The 26,454-nt window shown below is 39.8% G+C and overlaps 1 protein-coding gene across 1 annotated transcript in view; it reads left to right on the top strand.

Moving 5' to 3' along the window:
- Positions 1-26,454, top strand: part of ARMH3 (armadillo like helical domain containing 3) — a 129,160-nt gene that overhangs the window by 22,940 nt on the left and 79,766 nt on the right. Inside the window, exons 15-19 of the mRNA XM_016219937.2 lie at positions 4,958-5,016; positions 6,371-6,436; positions 7,459-7,528; positions 8,603-8,663; positions 15,034-15,122. Coding sequence (XP_016075423.1) covers positions 4,958-5,016; positions 6,371-6,436; positions 7,459-7,528; positions 8,603-8,663; positions 15,034-15,122 — 345 coding nt within the window. The remainder of the gene's footprint in view (positions 1-4,957; positions 5,017-6,370; positions 6,437-7,458; positions 7,529-8,602; positions 8,664-15,033; positions 15,123-26,454) is intronic.

Below are 26,454 nucleotides of genomic sequence, written 5' to 3'. Positions count from 1 at the left end.
GCATTAATACTTTGAAGCTTCCACAAGATGAACTATTGGGGCCTTCTGTGCAGGGTAATGGTCCTGATTATTGGAAAACAGTGATTTCTCATTGCCAGATGGCAGTTAGGTGGTGTTGGGAAAACCTGGAGCTGGAGGGGGAGTATTCCAAAATAGAACAGGAAAAAATGGTCTCTACAAAAACTAGCAAGTTGTCTTAGCAGATTTTGGTAAGTAGATGCAAACTCTTTTGTGTGGGAAGTGGGGGGATTAGCACACTTCAGGGAATTCCCTTTTGAGGACAAGAACTGAAAGCACCAGCTTGTGGTGAGAATTAGAGGACTGTTGCACAGAGTACAGTAGAAAGAGGTGAGATTCAGAGGGACTGTGTTCCTTAACACTTAAAATAGAAGTGTCAGTACCCACCCTGGAAATGCAGAGTGGGAAGTGGGAGAAAAATGGGTGATGGGAAAGTTTTTTCTGTGGTCTTTTAATTGGTGGTAGGCTAGTAGAATCTTTGGGCTAGGAGTGAGAAGGGATTGGGAGGAAACCCAGCAAATTCATTCAGTATATATCTCAATTTTGTCTTTTTTTAACTCAATTAAAAAAAGTATATTTTCTTTATACTAGATATATCTGTGTTTATAATTTTTCTTTCTATTATTTTTTTGTGGTAAAATATACATAACATAAAATTTACCATTTTAACTGTACAATTTATTGGCATTTAGTACATTTACCCTGTTGTGCAGCCATTACCACCATCTCTTGAACTCTTTTCATCTTGTGAAACTAAAACTCTATCTACATTCTCTCCTTTCCCCAGCCCCATCCACCCCACCATTCTACTTTCTGTCTATGAATTTGACTACTCTCGGTACCTCATATAAGTGGAGTATATCCCAGTTTTAATATTCTCTGGAAATAAACCTTTTGGGTAGCATTTTCCCTCCATTTTTTTTTTTAATCCTCACTTGAGGATATATTTTCCATTGGTTTTAGAGAGAGAGGTGGGGAGGGAGGATTAGGGGGAGAGAGAGAGAGAGAAAGAAACATCAACATGAGAGAGACGCATTGGTTGATTGCCTCCCACACTCACCCTGACAGGGGTGGAGGATCAAACCTGCAACAGAGGTACATGCCCTTGATCGGGAATTGAACCCGCAGCCCTTCTGCCCGTAGGCCGATGCTCTAACCACTGAGCCAAACCAGCTACGGCATGGGCTCCAATTTTTTAAAGTGAAAAAATTCGAATATACAGAGAAGTTGAAAGGATCATACAGTCATCGCTCATATACCCATTAATATTTTGCCACATTTGGTTTGTCTCTAAATTTCTTTGTGTGATATAATTTTGGCTGAATCATTTTAAAGTAAGTTGCACACATCATTCTACTTCACACCTTAAGTACTTTGGCATGTATCTAAAAATTAAACACTTTCTAAGATATCCATTATTATAGCTAAGAAAATCAATAGTAATTCTCTAATATCATGTAATATTCAGTCCATATTTAGTTTTTTCCAGTTGTTCCAAAAGTGTTTTTCATAACTGATAGTTCCTTAACCATACCTAGCATTTTCATGAATATTTTAATTAGCATTTTATTTAGTACCTACTAGTTTATCCAGTGGGCTTCTCTCATTTACAAGGGTTTTTTTCCCTAATTACAAAAGTAATTGGAATAGTATTAGTTAAAAATTAAAACATTCTAGCAATGGTTAACTAACAAAGTGAAATTCCTTTGGAATTAAGCTCTTTAGAATTAATTATTCTTAACAATTTGGTGTATATTCTTTTTTTATAAGCCTTTCTTGTGAGAATCTTTAAATCCTATTTTAGAAACCAACTGTTCTCTCTGCTCAGTAGTTGAAGTTTGTGTTCTTAAATTATGATCCATGGATAAGCTTCAGATCCCCAGATAACAAAAAAACCAGTTCCATTGTAGAAACAAATTGCTAAAATACTATTGCTTTTGCCACTTTACTTTCCATGAGGAGAGACTAATGCTTTGTGAGGTAGTTTAGGATTCCTTTAGGCATAAAGTATTTGCCAGGTGGCCTGGGCAGGTTTCTGGTATGAGACTTTTCAGGAATTCCAGAATGGAGCTGAAAGGCTGTGTAAGAGGGTAAGACCAGGATATGGGGGCTTTTGGAGTTAGAAGGAAATGGTAGACAGAGCTAGAGAACTAAAAGATAAATATGGGAAATAAATTGTCAGAGTTAAAAGGAGGCTGGGCGGGCAGAGTCTAAATCCTGTTTCATTCAGATATACTGCATTAGCTCTTGGAGATTTCTGCCTTACAAACTTAGATTTTTTTCTTCTGTTATTCTCAAGAGAGACAGTTATGTGCTAGTAGTCCACATCACAAACTCCTAACATAGAGCAGCCTGTTGGGAGCTGCAGAGAGGTGAACCTCTGAGACTTGGCAAGTGTGATCAGGCAGGCAAGGCTAATAAGACTCTTGTGTATCAGTGTTCCTTGAGGCCATTGCTTTTCCTTTATGGAAAGGGGTAACCTCTTCCTTTCTCTCGACATATTGCAGCAAAGAGAAACTGGATGTGACCCTGAAAATGATCTTTTAGCTTTGCTTGATATAACACAGTGAATTGAGGCCCTGGGAACTCATTTTTAGCTTTAATGATTATATAAACCTCTTTGTCCTGGTGACTTTGCCATCTATAAAATGGAAGGCAAAATTGAGGGCAGATTAATTGCAGTATGAGTTGCCTCAGGCTGTCTCTCTAAACACAGGCTGGATTAGGTCTTTGCCAACAGGCAGCCTAAATATGGCAAGGAGCAAGGTTAGGTATGATGAGGTGTTAATTTAAAAAAATGGCTCCTGTGTGGTTTCATTGGACTGGCTTTCTTCCTGTCTCTTAAGCTCCTGACCTTCTGCATGCCCTGGCTAAAGAGATCTCATTATGTTTTTGGGAGCATAGAAGCCATTTTTTCTTGGCTCTGCTCCCCCCGTCTCCACCCTCACCTTCTTTATTATCTATCATTTGATACCTCTATATTGAAAAACTATATTTACTTTTAATATGTATATAAATATTGCTATAAAGTTTATAAGTATGATAAATATAAATTATAATGTATAATAATAAAATGAACATATGTGAACCTACCACCCAACTTAAGCAGTTATTGATGCTGTTGAAGCTACCTGTGTGTCTTCTTTCCTTTCAGTCACTCCTTTCCTCTCAATTCCCCAGAATTTTGTGTTTATCTCTCCCTTGATTTGATTCTGCTTTCAAGGTCTTTTTACCTTGGGGTTCTTCTGACTTGAGTGTTGTTACCTTAAAGGAGAATCTGCTTAATCTTAAAAGCAGACATTAGGCAAAAATATTTAAAAATACATATATATCTATACATAGACTTCAAGTTGATTCACCAAAGTCTTAACAGCTATGACATCTGGGTAGTATGATTAAGTTTAGTTTTTATTGTCCTTTTCTAAATTAAAAAAAAAAAGTTCAAAATGAAATCTGCCTTATTTCTGCGTTCAGAAACATTATTTTTAAAAGTGGAGAAGTAGCTGCAGGCTTTCCTATGGGAGTTGCTCATCAGGTTTTGGGGGAAGGGAGGATAATGCTAGAGAAAATCTGTGTCTAGAGGTAGAGGTAGAGGAGTCTTATGAATCTGGATTTGCATCGGCAGGGGCACTTCTCTTCTGGGTGCCGAGGGGCTCTTATATAAGCTATGGGGAATGTCAGCTAGGGATTGTCATCATTACTCTTTTTGCACTGCCTATATCTGAGGAGAGGTAAGTGTATTTTTGGACTATAACCCCCATTATGTTTTTTAATTGTCATGTTTTAGTTGATAGATTCCATCTTTGAGAAAGTAGCAGGTTAACGTTAGGGTGAATACTGTTAGCTCACTTCTATAGCATTGTAATCTGTTAATAGATCTCCTCTCCAGAATGGACTTCAATCTGAGTCCTGCCAGAGCTAAACTGAAACATCATAAGCCATTTGTCTGTTTTGGATAAGTTGGTATGACTCTCTTCTTACCTCCATTTCACCCCCTCACCCATAAAGATCCTTGAAAGTAAATAAGCTTTGATGGTTCTGGTAATTGGAGGGGATGGAGTAGCTCTTTCTTGGTCATGAGTGTGGGCTTAGAGCCCTACTATTCAGGTTTTCTTCATCTTTTTTTTTCTTCTTTCTAATGTTTTTAGTGAGAGAGGGAGGGAGTAGGGGAGAGAGAGAAAGAGGATCAGCTGCTTCCTGCATGCCCCTGAAACTCGGGCATGTGCCCTCACCGGGAATCAAACCGCGATCTCCTGGATTCTAGGTCAATGCTTAACTCTGAGCCATGCCCAGTTGGGTTTCTTCTTTTTTAATAACTAGAATGTGAGTCCTGGGAGACCAGGGTTCTTTGTTTTGTTCAGTGTCCAATGCAGTGCCTGCTACATAGTAGGTACTAAGTATTACATAGAGTGAATGACTTTGGCAGGAAGAAAAATGATCACAAGTTCACAGCTTTCCTGTTTAAGGAGAAGCATGGGCTGGACCATGGTCTCCAGTTAGTTTCTTTCTGATTCCAATGCCAATTTACTCCGAATAGTGAGGTGTGGGTATAGATGGTGGTGCTTATAGCTGGTGGATGCGGAGAGGTTGGAGAGAGAATAGATCTGACTGTTGAGAATCAAAGGGCTGATACGGAAGCAAAGGACATGGCCATGATTTGGGCCATGGCAGTAGAACCATTACAGTAATTAGATGACTCTCAGGAATGTAGTTAGCTGTCCATCAGACTACCAGAATATTTAAGAAAAAAATCTTTTGGGGGAATTCTTTTGCCTAGAAGAAAAGCAAGAATTACTCTAGTAGAACCTTGATGATCATTCATGAATTTTTATGGGGAAAGAAAGTAAATGTTCTTTATGATGATACACATCTTTATTCTCTGTTGATAAAAACATGGTCTGGATGATTTAGAGAGAAGGGTTTTATTTTTATTTTACAGATGAGCACCGGCTTCATAGTGGCAAACTCTGTCTGATTATCCTCACATGTATTGCAGAGGTAGGTCTCACCAGTCTGGTACTAGCTCATTTCTTACAAAGTGCTGACTTTTTCTGCGTTTCTTGCCCAGTTCCTGACTTTTAGGGTCCTAAAGCTTGGGAGAGAAAATAGCCCCTTTTGTATTGTCTGCCTTCTCCTGCTAGAGTGTAAGCTCTGATAGCAGGTATTTTGTCTCCCTCACCAGTCTAGTCTCAGTGTCTGGCACTTAGTAGAGGCTCAATTAATATTTACTGCATGAATTAATATGATAACTGCTGTAATTGAGAACTAGAAGATTCTTAATAGCTTAAGAGACCTAACCCTCTTTAGAAAAAAGTAATCCTGCCCCTTTGAAGCTGCTCATGTTGGGTATTTTCCATTTCACAAAATGAAAAAAAGAGCTCAGGTTTTCTGTGGGAGGAGGTGGAGAGACAAGCCAAAGAAGGCAATTGGAAAGTGTGTGAAGTTGGGCTGAGTGCAGTTTGGTGGACAAGAGCCTGAGTAGTTAAAGAAGAGGTGCTTTTGCCTTGTAAGGAGGTACTTTTGCTTTGAATAATTAGGCCAGAACTCACCCTGGATCTTGGGGCAACATAGGTATGGCAGAACTTGCGTCAGTTTAGAGCTAAATTTGTAGCTTCAACCTTCCCCTTCATTAAAACATTAAAGGTGGTCTACGTGGAGTAGAGAGAGATCTGTCTCATTCTTTCCCTTTTTATGTTCTCTGTGAAAAGATGACCTAGTTTTTACCAGGTTAGGGATAGCTAGTTATAGAAGAGCTGCCTGATTAGCAGTTGGTCTAGTGTAATTGCCTTTCAAAAATCTTTCTAAGAAAATCTAATCACGTCATTCTTCAGTGAAGCCAGTGGCAGACGGGATCTTGCCTACTGCCATGCTGCCCGTGCAGCAGTTTTCTCCTGGTATGCCAAACCTGTTCCTGGTGCACCACAGACCTTTCTTCTTAATTGTAGATTCTCATGTGGAGCGTGCACGTGCATCCTGCAGCCCCTATGAAAACCTTCAAGCTGTCACAAATAGAGCAGGCTCCTTGGCAGATGGGAAAGAAGAGAGAATAGGAAAATAGATTCCTCTCAGCATTTGCTTCAAGTCCCTGTGTTTTAATTTTTATTGTTTGTAATTTGCTTAGAGATTTTGGACCAGTTAGAGACACACTGAGAATTACTCCAAAGTAAAGTCTCATGGCTTAAGTAGGGTTTGACATAAAGGCTCTAGGATTATCTCATTAGCAATCCAATGGGTCCTTGAAAGTATCTCTTAAAGTTCAAGGATTTGTAGGAAGTGTGATAGATTATAAACTGAATTTCTTAAGTAACAGCTCTCATTCCTTACTTTTTCTCTGTATTTTTATTTTTGTTAGGATCAGTATGCCAACGCATTTTTGCATGACGACAACATGAATTTTCGAGTAAACTTACATAAAATGGTAGGTATGACTTTTGCCTCTTGTTTTTTCTTAGAGGAAAATTTTTGTGTGTTTGCAGGATTGGGGTGGATGAAATTGATCCTACTTGGAACAAATGTGGGTAGGATGTTATGCTAAAGGACTCTTGCTTGACTGCTGCTCAGTAGACCCAGGCCTGTTGTGATTTTTTTTTGCGTGTCAAGGAGCTGTTTCTTACTCAGGAGAGGACGGAAAGATCCGCAACTATATACCCATGGTAGTAATATTAAAATGTATCAGTAACATAGATTTTTTAACACAGACATTGGCCTAAGCCTTTTGTTTTCAAAATGTAGTATGAGTAGTAGGGGAAATAGAATATGAAGGATCAGGAAATTTACTAACTTGGAGATACATTCAGAAATATCGCAGGTTGTGGGTTTGATCCCTGGTTGAGGTACATATGGAAGGCAACTTATCAATGTTTCTCTCTCTCTCTCCCTCTCCCTTCCTCTCTCTCCAAAATCAATAAAAATAAATTAAAAAAAAATCACATGGAGGTTTACAACTGAAACTTACTTTTGTTTTCTGGTAACTGCTACTGTTGCTGCCTTTACATTTGCTTTGTCTTCTTTTTTCCTTAATTGTACATCAGGGAATGTACTAGTGCACCTCTTTTGTTAGTGATGTACTAGTGCACCTCTTTTGTTATTAGTGATGTACTAGTGCACCTCTTTTGTTGTTAGTGATGTACTAGTACACCTCTTTTGTTATTAGTGATGTCACTTGTATAGATAAAATCAAAGTAAAAAACAACAGCTTTTCCGTTGTATAGTATCCTCCAGCACCCTGTAGGGCTGCTGTCTTGCTGTGAGTTGTGTTTTTATCACAGGCTTGCATTAGTAACTGAGAAGCATTTATAAGCCCTCCCTGTCCCACCCCATCCCCACCGCTAGAAAAGGTAGCATCTCTGTAGTAGTGATGTTATTTACATGAAAACCATGTGATGAGCCATTGGATGTCAGTTCAGGTGCCTATTAATTTCATTTCTTTTTTGTTTGAAGCCTATGCGACACAGGAAGAAAGCAGCAGATAAGAACCTTCCCTGCCGTCCTTTAGTATGTGCAGTCCTGGGTAAGTATCATCATAATTGGCATTTTTCTGAGTCAGTGACAGGTTTTCATGATTAAGATGAGGGATAGATCCTAGCTGATATACTTCTTCCTCAGAGAAGTTTTTACTAGCTGTTTCTTCCCTGGCCTAAGAAACCACGTTTTTGTTGAGTTTGGTAAAGCAACTTCGTTGAATAAAATGTTCAATTAAAGGGTGCTCTTGTTCAAAGAAAAAGATCTTTCTAAGAAGACAAATGGCTAAGTCTAATCCTGATACATGGTTTACATTTGTAAATTATCTTACTCCTGGTCAAGATTTCAGATTCTTCCCTCTCTTTCTTGGTTCAAATTGATGTGTCAGCTGGCCAGGAGGCTTGAAGTTCAAGGTTCAGACATGCAAAACTTCCTCTGAGTAAATTAAGCTGAGATGAGGCTGACAGAGCTGACAGGTAGGGGGCTGTATCTTAGGTAATTTTGTCAGAATGCTGCATTTTCCTCAGGGGAATGATCTGAACTCTTAATCCCATTTCATTTGAATATTCAGTCCTAGTTCCTGAATCTACTTGATTTTAGAAACAGTGATTAAGACTATATAATAAACTTTTATTGACCCAAAGCCCCACAGACCATTTCAGTCAATATCTGTCAAACTGAGCCTGATAGTGAGATGAGACAGACAGACATAGCTTTAGAGCTGAGTCTCTGGTTACATTGGTGTGACCCATAATTTCTACTCTGCTTACCTCATCACTTGGTTCTCAGAATATGATTCCCCTCTGGCATTTTGCATTAGTACCATGGTATGAAAAACCTGTACAGTGAAATCTCCCTTGAATCTGAATTTATTGGCAGGTCAAAGCATCTTTTTGGAAGTAGGAAAGTGAACAAATTTTCTTGATACTTTACAAGTGGCAGGTGGTGAAAAGCGTTGCAAAAGTGCCTTATGTAAAATAAATTTAAGGCATGTGAATAAAGATGTGCTTAGTGGATGCCACTCAGCACAAGTGCAGAGTGTACTCAGATGTTTTTTTCCAACTCAAAGGAAAGGAATGAATTTCCTTTTGATCGATTTAATTTTTCTCCTTTCCCCATTCAGACCTGATGGTAGAGTTTATTGTAACACACATGATGAAGGAGTTTCCTATGGATCTCTATGTGTAAGTACTATGGTTCATTTAATGTGTTCAAATCTATTTTATAGAGTTGAGTGATAGGAAATTTATAGTCACACAATTTCTATGTATACTTCACTTCAGGAAAAACAAATTTGTGTGTGGAGAAGTGTCAGGGAGCATTTTATGGCCTGGATTTATATTACACATCTTTCCAGAAGGCGGAAAAAGTACATCTACAATTTGGATTCTATACATATCTTCATTATCACTTGTAGGCACATTGCATGAGGATCAAGGCTGATGCACTGAAGCTGTGATCATGGGTGGCCGTTGTAATCCAAAGATACGGAATACCAGCGGACCTCTTAGTCATCCCTGGGCTTTGGCATCAAAATGGTCAGCAGTAGTTAGAAGGTAGAGAAAGGCCAGAGAGATAGAGCTTCTGGTCCATTCTTAGCTTAAATTGTCCTGGCAGCCTAGCCAGAACTCTGCTAACTAGGCAGATTATTTATACAGTGGCCTGGCTGGGAGATTCCTGCTTCCTGAGGAGATCTGATAGTTTCTCACAATTCTTGACAACCAGTACAACTAGAGGCAATTGAAAATCATATTTTAGCAAAGTTTAAGCTTTATGGCTTTCTTTCTCTTTTGCTGTTTCTGCCTTTTAAAAAATATTTCTATATTTGTTTATTGGTTTTAAAGAGAAAGAGAAAGGGGGAGAGAGAGAGATGGCGGGAGAGAAACAGAAACATTGACTTATTTATGAATTCATCGATTGATTCTTGTATCAAACCCCCAACTTTATCATATTGGGACAACATTCTAACCAACTGAGCTACTCAGCCAGTCTTTAATGCCCAAGAATGGCTATGCCACATTAGTGTGATCCAAAATATGTATATTATCTTTATTCCTTAAAAAGCATCTGAATTGAGTCTGACTACAGAATTGGTACCTCCATTTTTTTGAGCAAGAGAGAGCATTTTGGTGCACAGAAAGGAGGCTCAGTGTACCTCATTCTAATGCCAGGCCTGTGATCTAGGGAATATAAAGGACTTTGCTCGGAATAGAGTTCCAGCTTTTTGGACTGTTTGTAAGCTATATTGTCTTGGTGTTCTAGGTCTGAAATAATGATACAAATTTTACTTTTGGTAAAAAGGCTGCAATTTGCATTTTTTTCATATCTTTTGGGTGTTTAGAATTAGCCTGATCCTTTATTTCAATTCAAAGATTACAAAAAGCTGCTTTTTATAATACTTGTCAGATGAATTTTTTGCTTGTTTTAGATGGGATCTCCAAACGTCAATACCTTAGGGATCAGGTTTGTTTTGCTAGAGACTTTATTTCTAGCTTGATTATCTTATGTTCTAGTTTTAGGATATGTTATTTACTTTGTAGTATATTATTATAGTCTCAGTTTTCTCATTTTCCAAGTAAGGAAACTCAGGCTCTGGAAATGCTTTGCCCTGGTTTCTTCTGTTAATAAGCACTATTGTCTAGACTGGAACCCAAGTTTTCTTACTATAAATTCTAGGCTGTTGCCATCCCTTCTCAGGCGAATTAGTTATTTGTTATTGTGTAACAAACTACCTCAAAACCTAGTGGTTTAAAACCAACATGTATTATCTCAGTTTCTGTGGTTCAGGAATCTAGGAGCAGCTTAGCTGGATAGTCTTGGCATAGGGTTTCTCACAAGGCTCCAATCAAAGTGTTAGCTGGGGCTGAGTCTCTACTAGGGCTAGAGAATGCTTCCAAGCTCACTTACATGGTTGTTGGCAAACCTCAGTTTCTTTCTACTTGGGCCTCTCCATAGGATTGCTCGATATGACCGCTGGCTTGCCCCAAAGCCAATAGTTGAAGAGAGAAAGAGAGAGTGAGCCTAGGATGGAAGCCATAGTGTCTTTTACAACCTAATCTCAAATGACAAATCATTTCTCTTGGGCACACAGACCAACCCTGATACAGTGTGGGAAGGGACTAAACAAAGATGTGAATGTCAGGAGGTGGGGACCACTGGGGCCATCTTGCAGGCTGGCTATCATAGTTTCACACCTAGTTAGGTTATATCACCAATATTCAAACTCAAGTCTCTCTGACCCCAGAGGCTATACTCTTAACCACCACTTGATAAGTGACAGAGGGTGACTAATTCTGACTGGGGCATCAGAGAAGATGTCTGAAGATTTGTTGTTGCATTTGACCTGAGTCATAAAGAAATAGGAGTTTTCTGCGTGAGGGAGTGAGAGAGGAATATACTGAGCAGGGGACCAACATGTTCAAGGGCTTGGAAGTGTGGCCTGTTTGGAGAATAGAAAGTAATTCAGGATGATTAGAGCATAGGGTGCATGGAGGAAAGATAGGAGAGTAATAAAAACATTGCCTGAGATTAAGTGGATGATGGGGAACAGCTGCAGATGGAGAAGACATGATAAGATTGTGTGTTCAGTACATAGAGTTACTGGTATGTGTCTATCCACCCAAACCTTTATATCCCAGCCAATGAACCTGGTCTACACTAAATACTTAACTCCCTCCTCCCTCTAGTTCCTAACTTTTTCTGTGTTGCCTTGCTTTCTCAGTTGCTTTTTCCATCTGTTCCCTAATTTAATGTCCTGAGGTTAGGGAAGATGGAGAAGATAATGAGGCATCAAGCTGACAGAGGCTGGGCAGAAGGTCCCACCCTCAGGCTGAATTCACTTTCTTCGTTACTGCCCATGGGCATATTTCCAGATCTTCCTCCCCCCTTTTCAATCCTCTTTCCAGTTTTTGGCATTTGCAGCATCAAGTCCTTTTTAGGCGAACTTATCTGCTCCCAGCTGGGCATCAGGCCAGGTTGTTGCTCTACTTCTCATTATGTATGGCTTTTCAGCAGCTTACAGCAGAATGAGAAGTTGAAAGCAAAATGAATTTCTACCATTTCAGATAAGTTTATAATCCTCCTGGTGAAATATGAAGAAATATGGAGTATAGCAAGACTTAATACTCAAAGCCAGAATCTGGGTCAGAAATGAAACAGTTTCACATCTGTGTATAAGTGCTATAGGTAAAGTAATAATGGGGCAGGTGCTTACACAGAAAGAAGAGAGAGAACGGAAGGGCAGGAGGGAGGGAGTAAGAAGGAAGAAGGGGAAAAAGGAAGGAAAAAGAAGAGAGAAAGAGGTGGGAAAACCCAACCAGTTTCCACTCCTGGCTGTACGCCTTGGTTCTGGCTGCCACCCCCACTGCTGCCATAGGATCTGGGATTGAGAGGAAATAGTCTCTGAGGAGTAAACTCTCCTTTAAGTTACTCTTACATGGAAAACTTGGACTCTTTTAAGGCAGAGAGTTCCAAATATGGGGGTAGGTGTCAGAAGAAAGTAGAGACTTCATTGGGCCCCACATGAAAATTTCAGGTTAAAGTAGAAGTGTCTTGTGTTGAAATAGGACACCACTACACACGTGAAAGAAATTTGGAGCAATTCAGCCAATATATAATTTTAAGATTGTAGCAGTGTCAAAATTTTCATTCTGCTTGGTAAATAGTGTAAGTTGAGACCACAAGGCTAATGATGTCACTTGTTGCGTAGCTGCAGAGGCAGGAACAGAACCTAGGAACAATGCAGGAATGGAAATCAGTAGCCTTTAACCAGAGGGTGGTGGCAGTGGCAGCAAGGAGGGGGGGCAGAGGTAGTACCTCATTGCTACTCCACAGTGGCTCAGTGTTGGGATGGCATTGCCAAAAGAGCCAAGGTATAGGCAGGCTGTCTGGATCCAGGCCATGTGAGAAGTGCTAGCATATAGGAATGTACCGTGGATGGGTGGTCATATATGTGAAGCATCCAGCCACCCTTGCTGGCTGCAACAAAGCTTTCAGCACCAGAGACCTAATGACTATCAATTTACTGGTGAAATCAATAGGAGAGTTTGTATATTCCTAAGTTAAACCATGGCTCAGGTAAGGGTATCCTGTAGCTAGTGACAACTGCATTAAACAGGAGATCACACTACAATTTCTAAAACTGAACAAATGATTTGGAAACTATTAGGATGATTTACACTTTAAGTTTTTGTCTCTTGGTAAGTAGTTTTGATACAATTTAGTCTATTTAGAGAATAAAGGAATTAAAATTTTTTGATGTATATATTGATTTATATCTTAATTTATATTTCTGTATGGTTTGCAAAATATTTTTAGTATCACTCTTGAAGATACTGAAGTCTGTCAAGAAAGGTCTGTTACATAGTTTCTCATAAAATTATATCTGAGGGGCTCCTACTGAGAGCTAAGGGGTATGGGAAGAAGAGAGAGGTGAATAGGGGACAAGGAGAACGGTCACGTAAGGTAGCAGCGCAGGCCCACTACTGGGAATATTTTGAAAACTTCTAGGATTTTAACTCACAAATTTAGTTACTTCATTTGTGTCTTTGATATGTTATGAGGCACTTTGATTTCTCTAGCTTGTATCTTTGGTTCTCACTCCACAGAGGGAGGTTTGCAGTGTTTTTCTGTTGTTATTTTCTGTTTTGTCTTATTTTTCTCCCTTCTGCTAAGAGGCCCAAGAAATTAGCTACCCCCCTTTTTGCTTGATTTCACGAACTGTCAGATTGATACCCAACAGATTGATACGGTATCTGCTGAAGTTATTAGTAAGACCTCAGGATACTCTTTGTCTCAGATTAAAACCATAGAACCTGAGAGAGTCTCAGTCCCACCTTTAGAAGGATTCTTTACTTGAAGTTGTCATTCAGTTGGATTGCAATTGGGGATATTAGGTAGAAAGGAGCCACTTTTTGCTATGTCCCTTTGCCTTGCTTATTTTGTCTCCTGTCTTTGTTTTCCCTGCCTCATTCTTTCATGGCAGAACAGTTTCAGAATGAAAAGTCTCTTTCATTTGCCTGAAATTAGCAGGTTATCTGGGTCCAGTTTCGAGGAACTTGATAACTTTATTCTGGGAAGACTTTCGTTGTCCATTTTCTAGGAACCTGACAACTTAATTCTAGGAAGACTTAAGTGCTAGATGTTAAGTTGGTATGCAGTCAATATTTGTTGAGTAATGAATGAAAAGATAGGTCTGACAGTTTCTTCTTTTTAAATTTTTATTGATCTGAGAGAGAGAGGAAGGGAGGGAGAGAGAAAGAAACATCAATTTGTTGTCCCACTTACTTATGCATTCATTGGTTACTTCTTGTATGTACCCTGACTGGGGATCAAACCTGCAACTTTGGTGTATCAGGATATTTTTCCATTGCTTTTCAGAGAGAGTGGAAGGGGGAGAGGGAGGAAGAAACATCAATGTGAGAGAGACACATCGATTGGTTGCCTCCTGCATGTGCCCTGACTGGGAATTGAGCCTGCAACCAAGGTATGTGCCCGTGGCTGGAACTGAACCCAGGACCCTTCAGTCCAAGGGCCGATGCTCTAATCACTGAGCTAAACTGGTAAAGGCAGACAGTTTCTTCTTGTGTGATGAGCCTGGAGCTCCAGAGGGGTATAGTCCAAGCTTTGGGTCTCTGTTTCCACTTGCTCCTCTTTCCAACCTACTTTCTGTACATATTTGCCAATTCTGGACATTTTATGTAAGTGAAATTATATATTACCTTTTGTAACTTTTACTTAGCATAATATTGGCTAGTTTTATACATGTTGTAGCATGTATTAGTACTTCATTCCTTTTTATGGCTAGTTGATATTCCATTGTATGACAATATGACATCATTTTGTTTATCCATTCTGCAGTTGATAGACATCAGGTTGTTTATATCTTTGGCTATTATGAATAATGCTGCTATGGACATTCATGTACACATTTCAGTGTGGATGTATGTTTCATTTTTCTTGTGTATAAATACCTAGTAGTGGAATTGGTGGGTCATATAATAACTCTATGTTTAACATTTTGAGGACTTCTAAACTGTTTCCCAAAGTGGTTGTACCATTTTACATTTCCATCAGCAATATATGAGGTGCTCCAATTTCTTTATAGCCTCACAGCAGTCAAAAGTTTTGTTTTTGTGTGGGCTTTCCCCCACTTTGACAAAAGGAGAAGGGACATTTACACTGTCATTTTTGAAAACAAGTTAAACCTTGAGAATTTAGATTCTTGGTTCATAAATTAACTTACTAGTTCTCTCCATAGTATTCTTTTATGATTTGCCCATTGTGTTTCTGTACCCCCATTGCCAAGGACTTATAAACAGAATTGCAGTGGTAAATAGTTTGAATTCTTCTGATAGATGCATACATCCTCTATCCCAATTAAGATAGAAAACATGTCTATTCTCTAAAAAGTTACTCTGTGCCCATTTCTAGAGGGTGTTAATTTTTTTTCAATCCTCACTGGAGGATATGTGTTTTTCCACTAAAGAAAGGGTATCTTTGGTGAGTGCACCATATTCTTAGGCTTACCCCAGTTTTTCTCTTCCTCTGTTACAGACGCTGCATTCAAGTAGTACATAAGCTACTTTGTTACCAGAAGAAGTGTAGAGTACGCCTGCATTACACCTGGCGGGAGCTCTGGTCAGGTAACTTTCTCTTTTTAATTCATCCTCTTTTCCTATGTCTTTTATGAGCCCTTAGGCTGGGGCACAGGATGAATTATTATTATTTTTTTGTTTATTTTTGTTTAAAATATTACAGATGTCCCTTTTTCCCCCCAATGACCCATTCCACCCTGTCCCACCCCCCTCCCCAGTCTCTCTCCCCACCATTGTCCATTTCCTTGGGTTGTGCATATATGCATATAAATTCTTTGGTTACTCTCTCCCCCTCTACCCACCTGCCCTCCTCCAACCCTCTGACATTCGTCAGTCTGATCTGTGCTTCCATGAGGATGAATTATTTTTAACTTTTTAGTTTGTTTAGGATACTTCTATTTTCATTTATATATTTTTTGTCATTTCAGCCTTGTTTTTTTTTTTTTAAATATATCTTTATTGATTTCAGAGGGAGGAAAGGAGAGGGAGAGAGAGATAGAAACATCAATGATGAAAGAGTCATTGATCGGCTGCCTCCTGCACGCCCCTGACTGGGGATCAAGCCTGCAACCCGGGCATGTGCCCTGACCAGGAATCGAACCCCAATCGCCTGGATCCTAGGTCGATGCTCAACCGCTGAGCCACACCCAGCCGGGCTTAGCCTTGTTCTAATCCATACTTGAGCATGTCACATATCTATTTCATATTCTCCTGTTCCCTCTCCTCCCTATATTTTTTTGTCAGCTGTTAGAAACCATTGAATAATTCTTGAGTTCCAATGCTTCTTCCTTTGAGTAAGAGAGAGTAGTCAGTACAAACTTGGATCCTCTCTAGATTCCATTTGGTAGCAGCATATGGACTATAGGGAGGCTTCTGTGTCTTTCTTCAAGATGAGTAATCTCAGGAGGAATGTCTTAGGGAGAGGGGGTGCAGAGATGAGGGAATCCTATTCTTTGTGTTATATCTGGCATTATTACTGTTTACAGACAGTGTCAATTGTGCCACTCCCCCTGTGCCAGAGACAAAAACAGCAAATTACAGTGTTTACTTTTGTCTTTGTATCCTTTTGGTAGCCTAGTAAAGTCACTGCCACCCCTGCAGGTGGGAAGTGGCTCTTCTCTAAGGGTAAAATTAATGCTGGTTTGCCTCCTCTTTCCTTGTTGCAATTTAATTGGAGCTTACAGGAAAGCAGAGGAGAGACATGTTCCCTGAGGCATGCATTTGCTGATAGGTCCTGTGGCTTTCCTGACCTGATGGTACAATAAAGTCTTCTCCACATAATTATAGTGATGAATGGTTACTCCACCCGTGGGAGAGCTTCTCTATATGCTCAGCAGAGGAGTATGTGTTAGTTTCAGAGGCTTTTTAAGAAAAGGACCAGTAACCCCGCCCCTTTCTATGGAATTCATTTCACTTGTTGTGACATCTTGTTTCCTCCCAACCCAATTTGGCTTTCTAAATTTAGTTCTCTGTAATGGGAAGTAGAGGTCTTTAATTAATGGAATAGCAAGATCTTTGCAGTTAATGCCTGTGGTGGTGAAGGGGGAGTAGGAGAATAACACTAAATGGCAATGGTGGCATTTTGGTATTTTATAAAAGAGTAATGATTTGTGTGAGAGTTCAGACTGAGGGAATGTCAGAAGAGCTAAAGAGATCAAAAGAGATTGAAATGACTAGTTAGTAGAATTTCTTAGGAAGAGTTCTTTTTAATATAAAGGACTACTATGGCCATCTATGAATAGTTAATTATATGATTGTAAGGCTCTAAAAAGTTAGGATTGGCGAGAAATACAAAAATGATGCAAATCCGTGGATATTGGTACAGTTGTAGGACTTATAACAAGTACAAATGGTTTATGTAACTGAGATGAAGTTATACATTGTAGCACTGAAGAGCTGGTGGTAGTAGTCGTTTCTGCTTGCTTTTGATTTGCTTCTATTTTTTGTTTTCGTTTTTTTTCAAGTTTCTATTTTTTTAAATATATAAAGTATTACAGATGTCCTCTTTTTCTGCCACTGACCCCTTCTACCCCCCCCCCCCCCCACTCCTTCACCACACTATTGTCTGTGTCCATGGGTTATACATATATGCATATAAGTTCTTTGGTTAATCTCTTTGCACCTGCACCCTCCCCAAATTTTCTTTTATTCTATTTTCTTTCCTTTCTATCCTAGCTATTCCATCTCTGGCCCCTGGGATTTCTCTGGCTTTTCTCCCATCCTTATCATCTGTTGTCTTCTTCCTCATTGCACTGTCATGTTGCCTTTTCCACATTGCCTTCTGCTGTTCACTCTGGCTGTCTCCCTGGAGCCCCTAGGCTTACCATTGCTCTCCTACCTCTACCTTATATCCTATCCTTTGTGCTACTGTTGTCATACATTTTACTTTTACATAGGTTATAAACCCTACAATGCATTGCCATCATTTTTATTTAAAGAAGCAATTATCTTTTAAATAAATTTAAAAATGTCTTTTATATTAATCTTTTCTGGCTCTTACATTTCCCCATCTGGCTAGGAAGTTGTGGGACAGGAAACCATTATATATTGGTCAGTTGGCTAAAGTCTTTTGAGTACTTCCTGTAGAGTCAGCTCTGTTTGTAATTATGTGCTATCTCAGAACTGATTGCCATTCTAAGGCCCTTGAAAGGTTGAGCAGAAGTATATATGAGTGTCATTAGTGAGGCCTGGATGACTGCTTGCTTCTAAGGCATAGGCATTTGTGCTAGAGCTCTCTGCCAAGTGAGGTTAGCTCCTTTTCCTATATAGACTGGATGAGCCCTCCTGGAACCCTGGCTCCATGTATTTATACGTGGTGTATATAGTGAGATGTAGAGCAGCGGGTGTTAAGGAAAGCTGCAAGATATTACACCACATGTGATGCATCAGAGCCCATAATAATGTATAATATTGCAATCAGTGAATACAAATGTGACTGTGGTGGATCCACCCACTTACTGGCTGGTGCCTCCCCTCATATGTTATGCCCATGTTTTCACTCTTTCTTTGCCTTCTAGACTTTTGAATTTGAGAGAGGTGTTGCAGCTCATCATGGCAAATATGCTTACGTGTGTAGATGCTTGCCTGTACATGTGCTGCAAACTTCAATTGAATTTTATTTATAAATAAGATTGGTAAGGCATATGTGTTGTTAGTTGGAGACACAGAAGTCCTTGGGTGTCTAGGAAGCAGTCATCTAGGGCTCAAATGCCTTTTGACATTTGGAATGTGGGTGTTTAATGTCCCTGCACTTGGCTGTTGAATACAGTAGCTTTTTTTTTTTTATTGGGGAGGCAGCCAAAGCCCCCTTTTAAATTCTTATACAGAATTCTCAGGCTTTGTCTAATGGACAAGGAGAAGCCAGCGATGTTAGTGGGGGATGTTAATCATGCCTGATATGTTGGTTTTACAGATACAACAAGCCATGACGTACTCCTTGCTGTCTGTCTATTTATATGATGCCTGTCACCATGGTATCTGAGTATGTGGGGAAATATATTTAGGCTAACTTCAACTAGAATATGGAAAGGACTCTCTCATTGCCCTCTTTTCAGCAATCACTATTTTTCACCAAGTTATGGAAAGTTCAGAAACTCTTCCCTGACCTCTAGGCTACCCGGATCTCCTATTCTGAGTAAAGGCCTTAAACTCTCCTCTGATAGAGATAGAAAAGTGGTTGTTTGTATAAGATCTAGTGAAATAGTTCTTTACCTTTGAGAATGTAATGAAAGATATGATCTTTGTATCCAGAAAAAATATGTTTGCACATACATATTGTAATTTCAGAGGTAATTTCATGGAGTTCATGGACCCTTTGAGAGCCCTTCCATGATTCCATGTTAAGAATCCCTATCTTAATTTTAGGTTCGGACTCCCAATTAATTCTCTTTTCTCTGAACATCTTAGTATCTGGTTAAATATTTTTTCTGTGTTTACTGATCATACTGCATTCCTCCTGGGAACTTTAGCTTAGCAGTTTCCTTTCTGAACTTTTTTTAACATTTAAAAAAATTGACTTAGAGAGAGGGAGGGGGCGGAGAGAGAGAAACATTAATGTGAGAGAGATGCATCGATCAGTTGCCTCCCGCACGCCCGACTGGGCATCCAGCCTGCAACCTGAGTATGTGCCCTGATTGGGAATCGAACCCGCCACCTTTTTGATGTACGGGATGATGCTCTAACCAACTGAGCTACACTGGCCAGGGCTCCTCTCTGAACTTGAGGCTAAAGACCATTTTGGTTACTATGTTTTATTTCCTGTGTCTTCCTATAGCACTTGGAGATTCTATTTTAGCATATCATTGTTTAGCATAACATTGTTTTGTTATGTTAGCATATATCTGTACAATGACTTGTTTAAATATCTATACTCTTTTAAAAGTTCCTGGAGGGCAGGGTCTGTGTTTTAATCATTGTTTCATCCCCAGAACACTACTTGGCTTATGATAGGGGCTCAGAAAACATTTGAAAGAATAAATAAATGGACATGTAGAATTTCCATTAATGATGAATTGATGTCCTCTTAAAGCAGCACAGTGTTGTGTTTGGACCTCAAAACTACAACAACAACAATAATAGAACCCAGTAGGATGTTTGTCATCACGTTTCTGTTGAACTGACTTCATCACCTTTTAATTTGGGTTATTGATGTGAAAGGGAGTGATAGGTACTTTCTCTTTCCTTTGTCTCTTTCTTCCTTACCTACAGATACATGGATTGCTTTTTACCAAGTAAAAATGGAAACTTATCATTTCTAAGTCATTAACCAAAGAATGAATAGAATGTTTAGAGAGAAACATGTAGTTGTTGGAGAGGGAAATCTTTGAACAGAGCTTCATGGAGTCACCTTATTTTACTACTACTTCAGGCAGAAGGGACATTGGGGAGGCAGCCTGCATTTAAATAATGTAGCTTTCCACAGTCTAAAAACATGGGTCGATATACAGGCAGATATATACTGGCATTTTATATTCGACATTTTTCTATGGATCACAGTCCTTCTTACCCTTTCACTCTGCTGCATCCTGGGTGATAAGTCATTATTTTTATCACCATTTGTTGGGGAGGGAGTGGAGGTATAGAAGGGTAAGTGACTTACTAAGGATCATGGAACCAGACACTAAACAGAGTCATGATTAGAACTTAGAGTTCCTGACTCCTTTGCTCAGACGCAGATCACTAGGCAACATTTGCCTCCCTGCAGGAAGAAAGATCCCCAAAGCCCCCAAAACAATTTGTTCAGTTCCACTGTGCTAAATAGCATCCGAAGCATTCAGAACTTTGTGAAAAAAGAGAAATTGTATATTGCCTGACCTTTCAGATACCTACTGGGGAAATGGAAAACCCAGAAAGTCACAGCTTTCTGGATCCAGCTAGCTCTGTCATCACTGACAGAAGCCTGTGATTTCATGGTTTATGTACACCTTGAGACTGGAAATTGAGAGCCTTTCATTGGAAGCTTGTTATACTATAGATGTTGTCATATCGGACTGAAAATTTTCGAGAGAAAGAATGACCTTAGCCATAGATTTATTTGGCAGTTCCTGTATAGGTATAGCTTTGACTGGTAGCCTCTCCTGACTATGGGAAACTATCCTTTGAACTTTTGTCTGCTTCTTTTAGTTTAGTTTCTTTTTAAAACTTTTTATATTGATATAATTATAGACTCACAGGAAGTTGCAAAAATAGTAGAGAGTTTTTGTGTCTGTGTCCTTCACCTAGCTTCTTCTGATAGTGACATCTTATATAACTGCATTATTGCTGCTTTTAGTTTTGAAGAGGTTATCCAGGTGGGAAAGAACATAGCAGTAAACAGAGTAGATGGAAGAGGAATTTTGGCAGCTGTTATTGCTATTTTGTTTTTAAAATTGCTTTTTAAATTGTTCTTCCTCTTTCCCCCCAGTTTTCTCTGATTTAGGGGAATATGTTATAAGACATATGCTAGGCTTGATGTACCTAATTAAGACTGCTCTAGCTTCCATGTGCAAAAAAATGGAGGCTTTTTATCTTCTGTGGATAATCTGTTCTTCTCAAAATTAGAGTGTTCTAATATAGGCCATTAGAAGGTATTTCTCTGTTTCCATAATTTTGTTATGAAAGATTCTGTACAGCAGTATAGAAAGCCCCAGGACTGGAAAAGAATGCCAGGAAACTCTCTTTCCCTTCAAATCACCACATTTGGCTAAATCCAAAATTTACACTAATTTGAATCTTTCTCTTATCTCTTCAGAATCTTGGCAGAAGAAAAGATAAGAATTTCTAACAGGTTTAGCCTGTTAGAAGGAGAAAAAGATTTCCACCTAAAAACCCCTAAAAGAGTGAGCAATCTCTGTTCTTTTCTCTGCTCATGAAGTCACTTCCTATCCAGAGGCCCATTAGCATCTTGTCAACTTAAAGAGACAGAGGAAGGAGTAGCTATGCTTTTGTTGCTGTGCCTATCCTGGTGAAAACAGACACAATGGTTCCAGGCTGCCTTTCACTATTTGAGCCAAATTAAGCAGAGACAAGGTTGAATCACATATGAGTGTTTATTCTAATAATGCAGGCAGTATGGGGAGAGCAGTCGATCACCCTGGAAATTCTGCTCTGACTCCTCTTGCCAGTTAGCTGATTATATACAGTGAGGGAGAGGATAACTACATGCAGCTGCGCACTACAAGTGTAACAGGGAAAAGGGAGAGGAGGGTCTTCAGTCCAGCTCTCAGGAGCTCAAAGTCTGTTAATAAGGTGACTAATCTTCTATGATGTTACAGACAGCTCAGCGGGTTCCTGGGACCCAAGAATGGTCAGCGTTCCTGAAGCAAACTCCCAGAGGGGGTCAGGGTCCAGGCACAGCAGCCAAATCAAAGTATGTCCTGTCCTTGGTTTGTTCTCAAAATGTATTTCTTTTCTGAGTAATGGACCCATTGAGGCATCTTATCTTTTTACAGCCTTGTTTCATTCTCCAGTTTCCCAGAGTCTGTAAGAAAACTTATCTATAGTTGGTAAGGTAAATAATTATTATTCAACTATGGGTCTATTCTTACTATGTGCCCTTCTCCACTATCACTGGTTCTAAAGGAACATATAATTTGGTTTCATTGGAATCCTTGTTTCCTGGATCTGAGTGAGCAGGACAAGTCTTTTATTGGTTTTCATTCATTTTGGCAGGAAGTAAAGTTTTTGGATCTACGTCAGACACATGGTCTCATTGACTATTTAGACTTCTTAAAGAGTGATTTAAGAAATCACTCTTGGCTTCTGAGCATGCTTAGTTAGAGGCAGCTACACAGGAATGAGGTATGTGGGATCCTGTATTTCCCAGAGTCTAAGTTTCATATGGAAACTTCCACATAAAAGCGCATTGACAGGATTAAGAAGAGGGTGGGCGTTAACTGTGAGGATTGCAGTGTTCCAAGTAAATGGGAAACTGGAGGTAGTTGAGAACCATATTTTTCCTTTTAGTGGATATACTTCAACAACAAGGAAAATGGTAAGACAATCTAACTTTCATTTAAAGAAAGGATCTTCCTTCCAGTTCATCTAGAGGCATGTGAAGCCTTTAGGCAGTGCAGCCTGTTGATGTACTGACCTTTTTTTGTTGTTGTGGTAAAATACACATAACATAAAATTTACCATTTTAGCCATTTTTTAAGTATATAGTTCAGTAGTATTAAATATATTCACATTGTTGTACAGCCATCACCACCATCTTTCCCTGTAACTCCTGTCATCTTGTTAAACTAAAACTCTGTACCTATTAAACAATAACTTTCCATTCCTTCTTTCCACCAACCCCTGGCAACCACCAGTCTACTTTCTAGGTACCCCATATAAGTGGAATCATACAGTCTTTGTCTTTTTTGAGGCTTATTTCACTTAACATAGTGTCCTCAAGGTTCAAGAAATCAGATTCTGCCCTTCCTCAGAGTTTGCTGGTTTTATTATTGTTCTTGTTTGTTTTTTGTTGTAGGCTGTGTTGAGGATCAACTTGAGCTGTAAACTTAATGTCTTCTTAGATCTCTTTTGAGCCTTTTCTTGGGCATGTGCAGTCACTTTCTAATTTTCCCTGTATGTGCAGTTGGGCTTTTTTGTTTTTGTTTTGTTTTTTAACCCTCACCGGAGAATATTTTTCCATTGCTTTTTCAGATAGAGTTGAAGAGAGAGAGAAACATCTGCGTGAGAGAGACACATTAATTGGTTGCTTCCCACATGTGCCCCGACTGGGGCCAGGATCGAGCCTGCCACCGAGGTACATGCCCTGGGCCAGAATCAAACCAAGACTCTTCAGTTTGAGGGTCAGTGCTTGAGGACCGACCACGAGGCTATATTTTTTCCATTGATTTTTTTAGAGAGAATGGAAGGTGGGGGAGGAGGGGAGAGAAACATGTCTGTGAAAGGGTCACATCTATTGATTACCTCCCTTACCTACCCTAACCTGAGCCAGGGATTGAACCTGTACCCCAGGTATATGCCCTTGACCAGGAATCAAACTCAAAACCCTTTGGTATGCTTTAACCACTGAGCCACACTGGCCAGGGCAGTGTCCAGTTTTTTAAAGGGGAAATGTGAAAAATGAAGGTGAGGGGAAAAGGGTAGTGGCCCTTTAAATCTCCTGGAAGTCACTTATCTGGAGGGGGAAGGGCTTGCAACAGTGGGGGACGTGCAACAACAATGGCTGCCCACCTCTTTGCACCCCTAGGATCAGAAGCAGCAATCAACCATCAGAGCACACATCCCTAATATTAGGAGGACAGGATCATTTTTGCGCAACCTAGCTTCCACAAGATGTGTGCAAGCTGCTCGACAAACAAGTGTACAGCTCTTTCCACATGGCTGAGGGTGGGGAATGGGTAGCTGCTACTGTGCTAAGAGCTTAAATGGACTGAAATTAACCAAAATATACCACCCAAGTCTTCTGGAACCTGCAAATTTTCATTAGCGTCCAGAGTTCCAAAATAGTTAATCAGACAGATTCTGCCAGTGCAATTATTGTCTAGGTGTGAAGAGAGAGTCCTGGTGTTTCCTACTTTGCCATTGTCCCGGAATCTTTCCACTGGATGTACTGACTTTTGTGCAATGTTCACCTGGAGAGGTTCATAGCTTGCAACCAAAGTCAACTCATTTTCTTGTTTGAATTGTTTGTCTCTGTTTCAGGGGGGGTGCTTGGGTTTGCAGTCAGACAGATGCCTGTATTCTGAGAAGCCACCTAGTGTATTTTTAAATTATTCTACTGGTAGATGCTAGCTTCTAAATCCTTCCTGCGCCACATGGCTGATTGACAGTGAGCCTACTGGGCTGGCAGTGTCCCTGGGTAATTGGTGATTTTGTCCAGAGATGCTAGAATTGGCTAGTTTATAGTGCCTCTGGGGTTTTGGAGGCATTGGCTTGTTACACTAGTGCTATTTCTAGTCTGTCCTTTGAGTTCCTCTACCTCTCTCCTAAGCAAGTGAGATGCTAATATTTCTCTCCTATCAGTCACTGTGAAATTATTTATCCATTTCCCCTAATAAGCGGGTTTTGATTTGGGGTCCGTGGCGTCTTATCCTAGCTCCATGCCAGGCCACAAAATAGGGCCTGGCAGAGTCTTGTCTTTGCTTTGTATCTCTTTCTCTTCATAGCATGTAAAAGCTGTTCAAACAGCTCTCTCTGCCCTGAATCTTCCGAGACATTTATTTGTGCTCTGCTGGAGGCTCTCTGTCTCCTTCCTGTTTTTAATCTTATTTAAATGTCATTCAGTTGGGTTTGTAATTAAACCTCCCCTCTGCTTCTCTGAGGCATGCATCTGAGGTATCACTTAATTGTGTCTTTCTGTGGTTGGCTTGTTCCTCTGTGCACCTGGTTTACCTCAATGTGGGGGACAGGTTTAGTCCTGGATAAGTTCCCATATCCATTATTCATTCTATTCTCCTACATGGCAACACAATTTGCTCAACCTTCTTTCCCTCCTCTTGAATTCAAAGCAGGATAAAATCTGAGAAAGTCTTCATGATGTAGGTTCATAAACGCTAGGAAAGGGGACCTTAAGTGTAAGGTGGCAGGATTCTCAGGTGATGGTACTGAACTCTTCCCAGTTGAAAAATATATTGGTTGTCTCTGCCTCTGGGAATTCACTTGGGATTCCAGGAACCATCAAAGTACTACCTGTTCCTCACTCACCTTCCCAGAATCTGCACACTGTCCTTTATTCCACTTCTGTCTGCATATAGTAAAGTCAGAACTGCTGTACACTGCTGCCATACTTGATGTGCAAGATTCCCCAAGGAAAGGAGCTTGGGTCAATGCTAAGTGTGAAACTGACAGTTGCCTCCAGTAGAGAGTCAAAAGAGGCAGCAATTGCAGTCAATTTGTAGTTCCTGAAAAAGAGCCCAGAAACTAAGTTTTCAAAGTGCCTAATGGAAAAGACCTTCCAATGAAGAAACTATGTGTATGGAGCACCCACTTCCCTATAACATAAACATGTTGAATGTGTAACATAGTACCTCAAATATTGCACTGGCATACTTCTCTATTTTTCACTCAGGTTAAGAGTGTTTGGAGCCGGGTATCTGGAGTCTCACTTAGTAGAGATAACAAAGATTAGGAGTCAAACCCAGGATCCCCAAGGATTTCCTAGAATGTTGTTGGTGCTTCAGTGCATTGGTGGCTTTGTGAACTTTGATTATTATTCTGAATACCGCCATAGGTTTGTCTCGAAGGCTGCCCAAGGTTCATTTTGAATTTGCATTCCTGCCCAAGAGTTCATAGCTCTCTGTTGATTGAATATAGTTGGCTCCTTTTCTTTCCCCATCAAAGAGGAAAGCTTTTGTTTATTTGGCCCCGTGCTTATAACTATGTACTGTGATGTGAATTTCAGCTGCTAGTCAGTTATGCTGAGGTTGTAGAAAGTTGAGATGGAGTGTTTCTGGAGATCATGGTAGTACCTGTGGAAAGAAAAACATTGACCTCTTGTTTGTTTGTTTTTTTAAACAAAATTTTTAAGTGTACAGTTCAGTAGTGTTAAATACACTCACATTGGTATGCAACCATCTCCACTTTCCATTTCCAGAATTTTTTCATCTTCCAAACCAAAACTCAAACAATAACTCTGCACTCCTCCCTCTCCCACCCCTGGCAACCACCATTCTACTTTCTGTCTCTACATTGGTATACAAATACTTGTTTGAGTCCTTGATTTCAACCTCTTGTTTTTGAGATCCTATAGGTTAAAGTATCCTAGGTCAGTGTACTGAAATTTTGAGATGCTTGCAAGAGAGATGGGCTTGAATTTATAGGATGTTTTTGTTGGTCACTTTGCTCTGTGAGGGGCTGATTGGTGAGTTCTGACTAAAGTTAAGGTTTTGGGTAGCAAAAAGGTATTAGCCCTAGATAGCTAGCTCTTCTACCCTCAATAAAGGTTTTT

The sequence above is a fragment of the Miniopterus natalensis genome, chromosome 14, assembly GCF_054644295.1.
Source record: "Miniopterus natalensis isolate mMinNat1 chromosome 14, mMinNat1.hap1, whole genome shotgun sequence".
Classification (NCBI taxonomy): domain Eukaryota; kingdom Metazoa; phylum Chordata; class Mammalia; order Chiroptera; family Miniopteridae; genus Miniopterus; species Miniopterus natalensis.
This window is presented reverse-complemented; position numbering and strand designations above follow the sequence as displayed.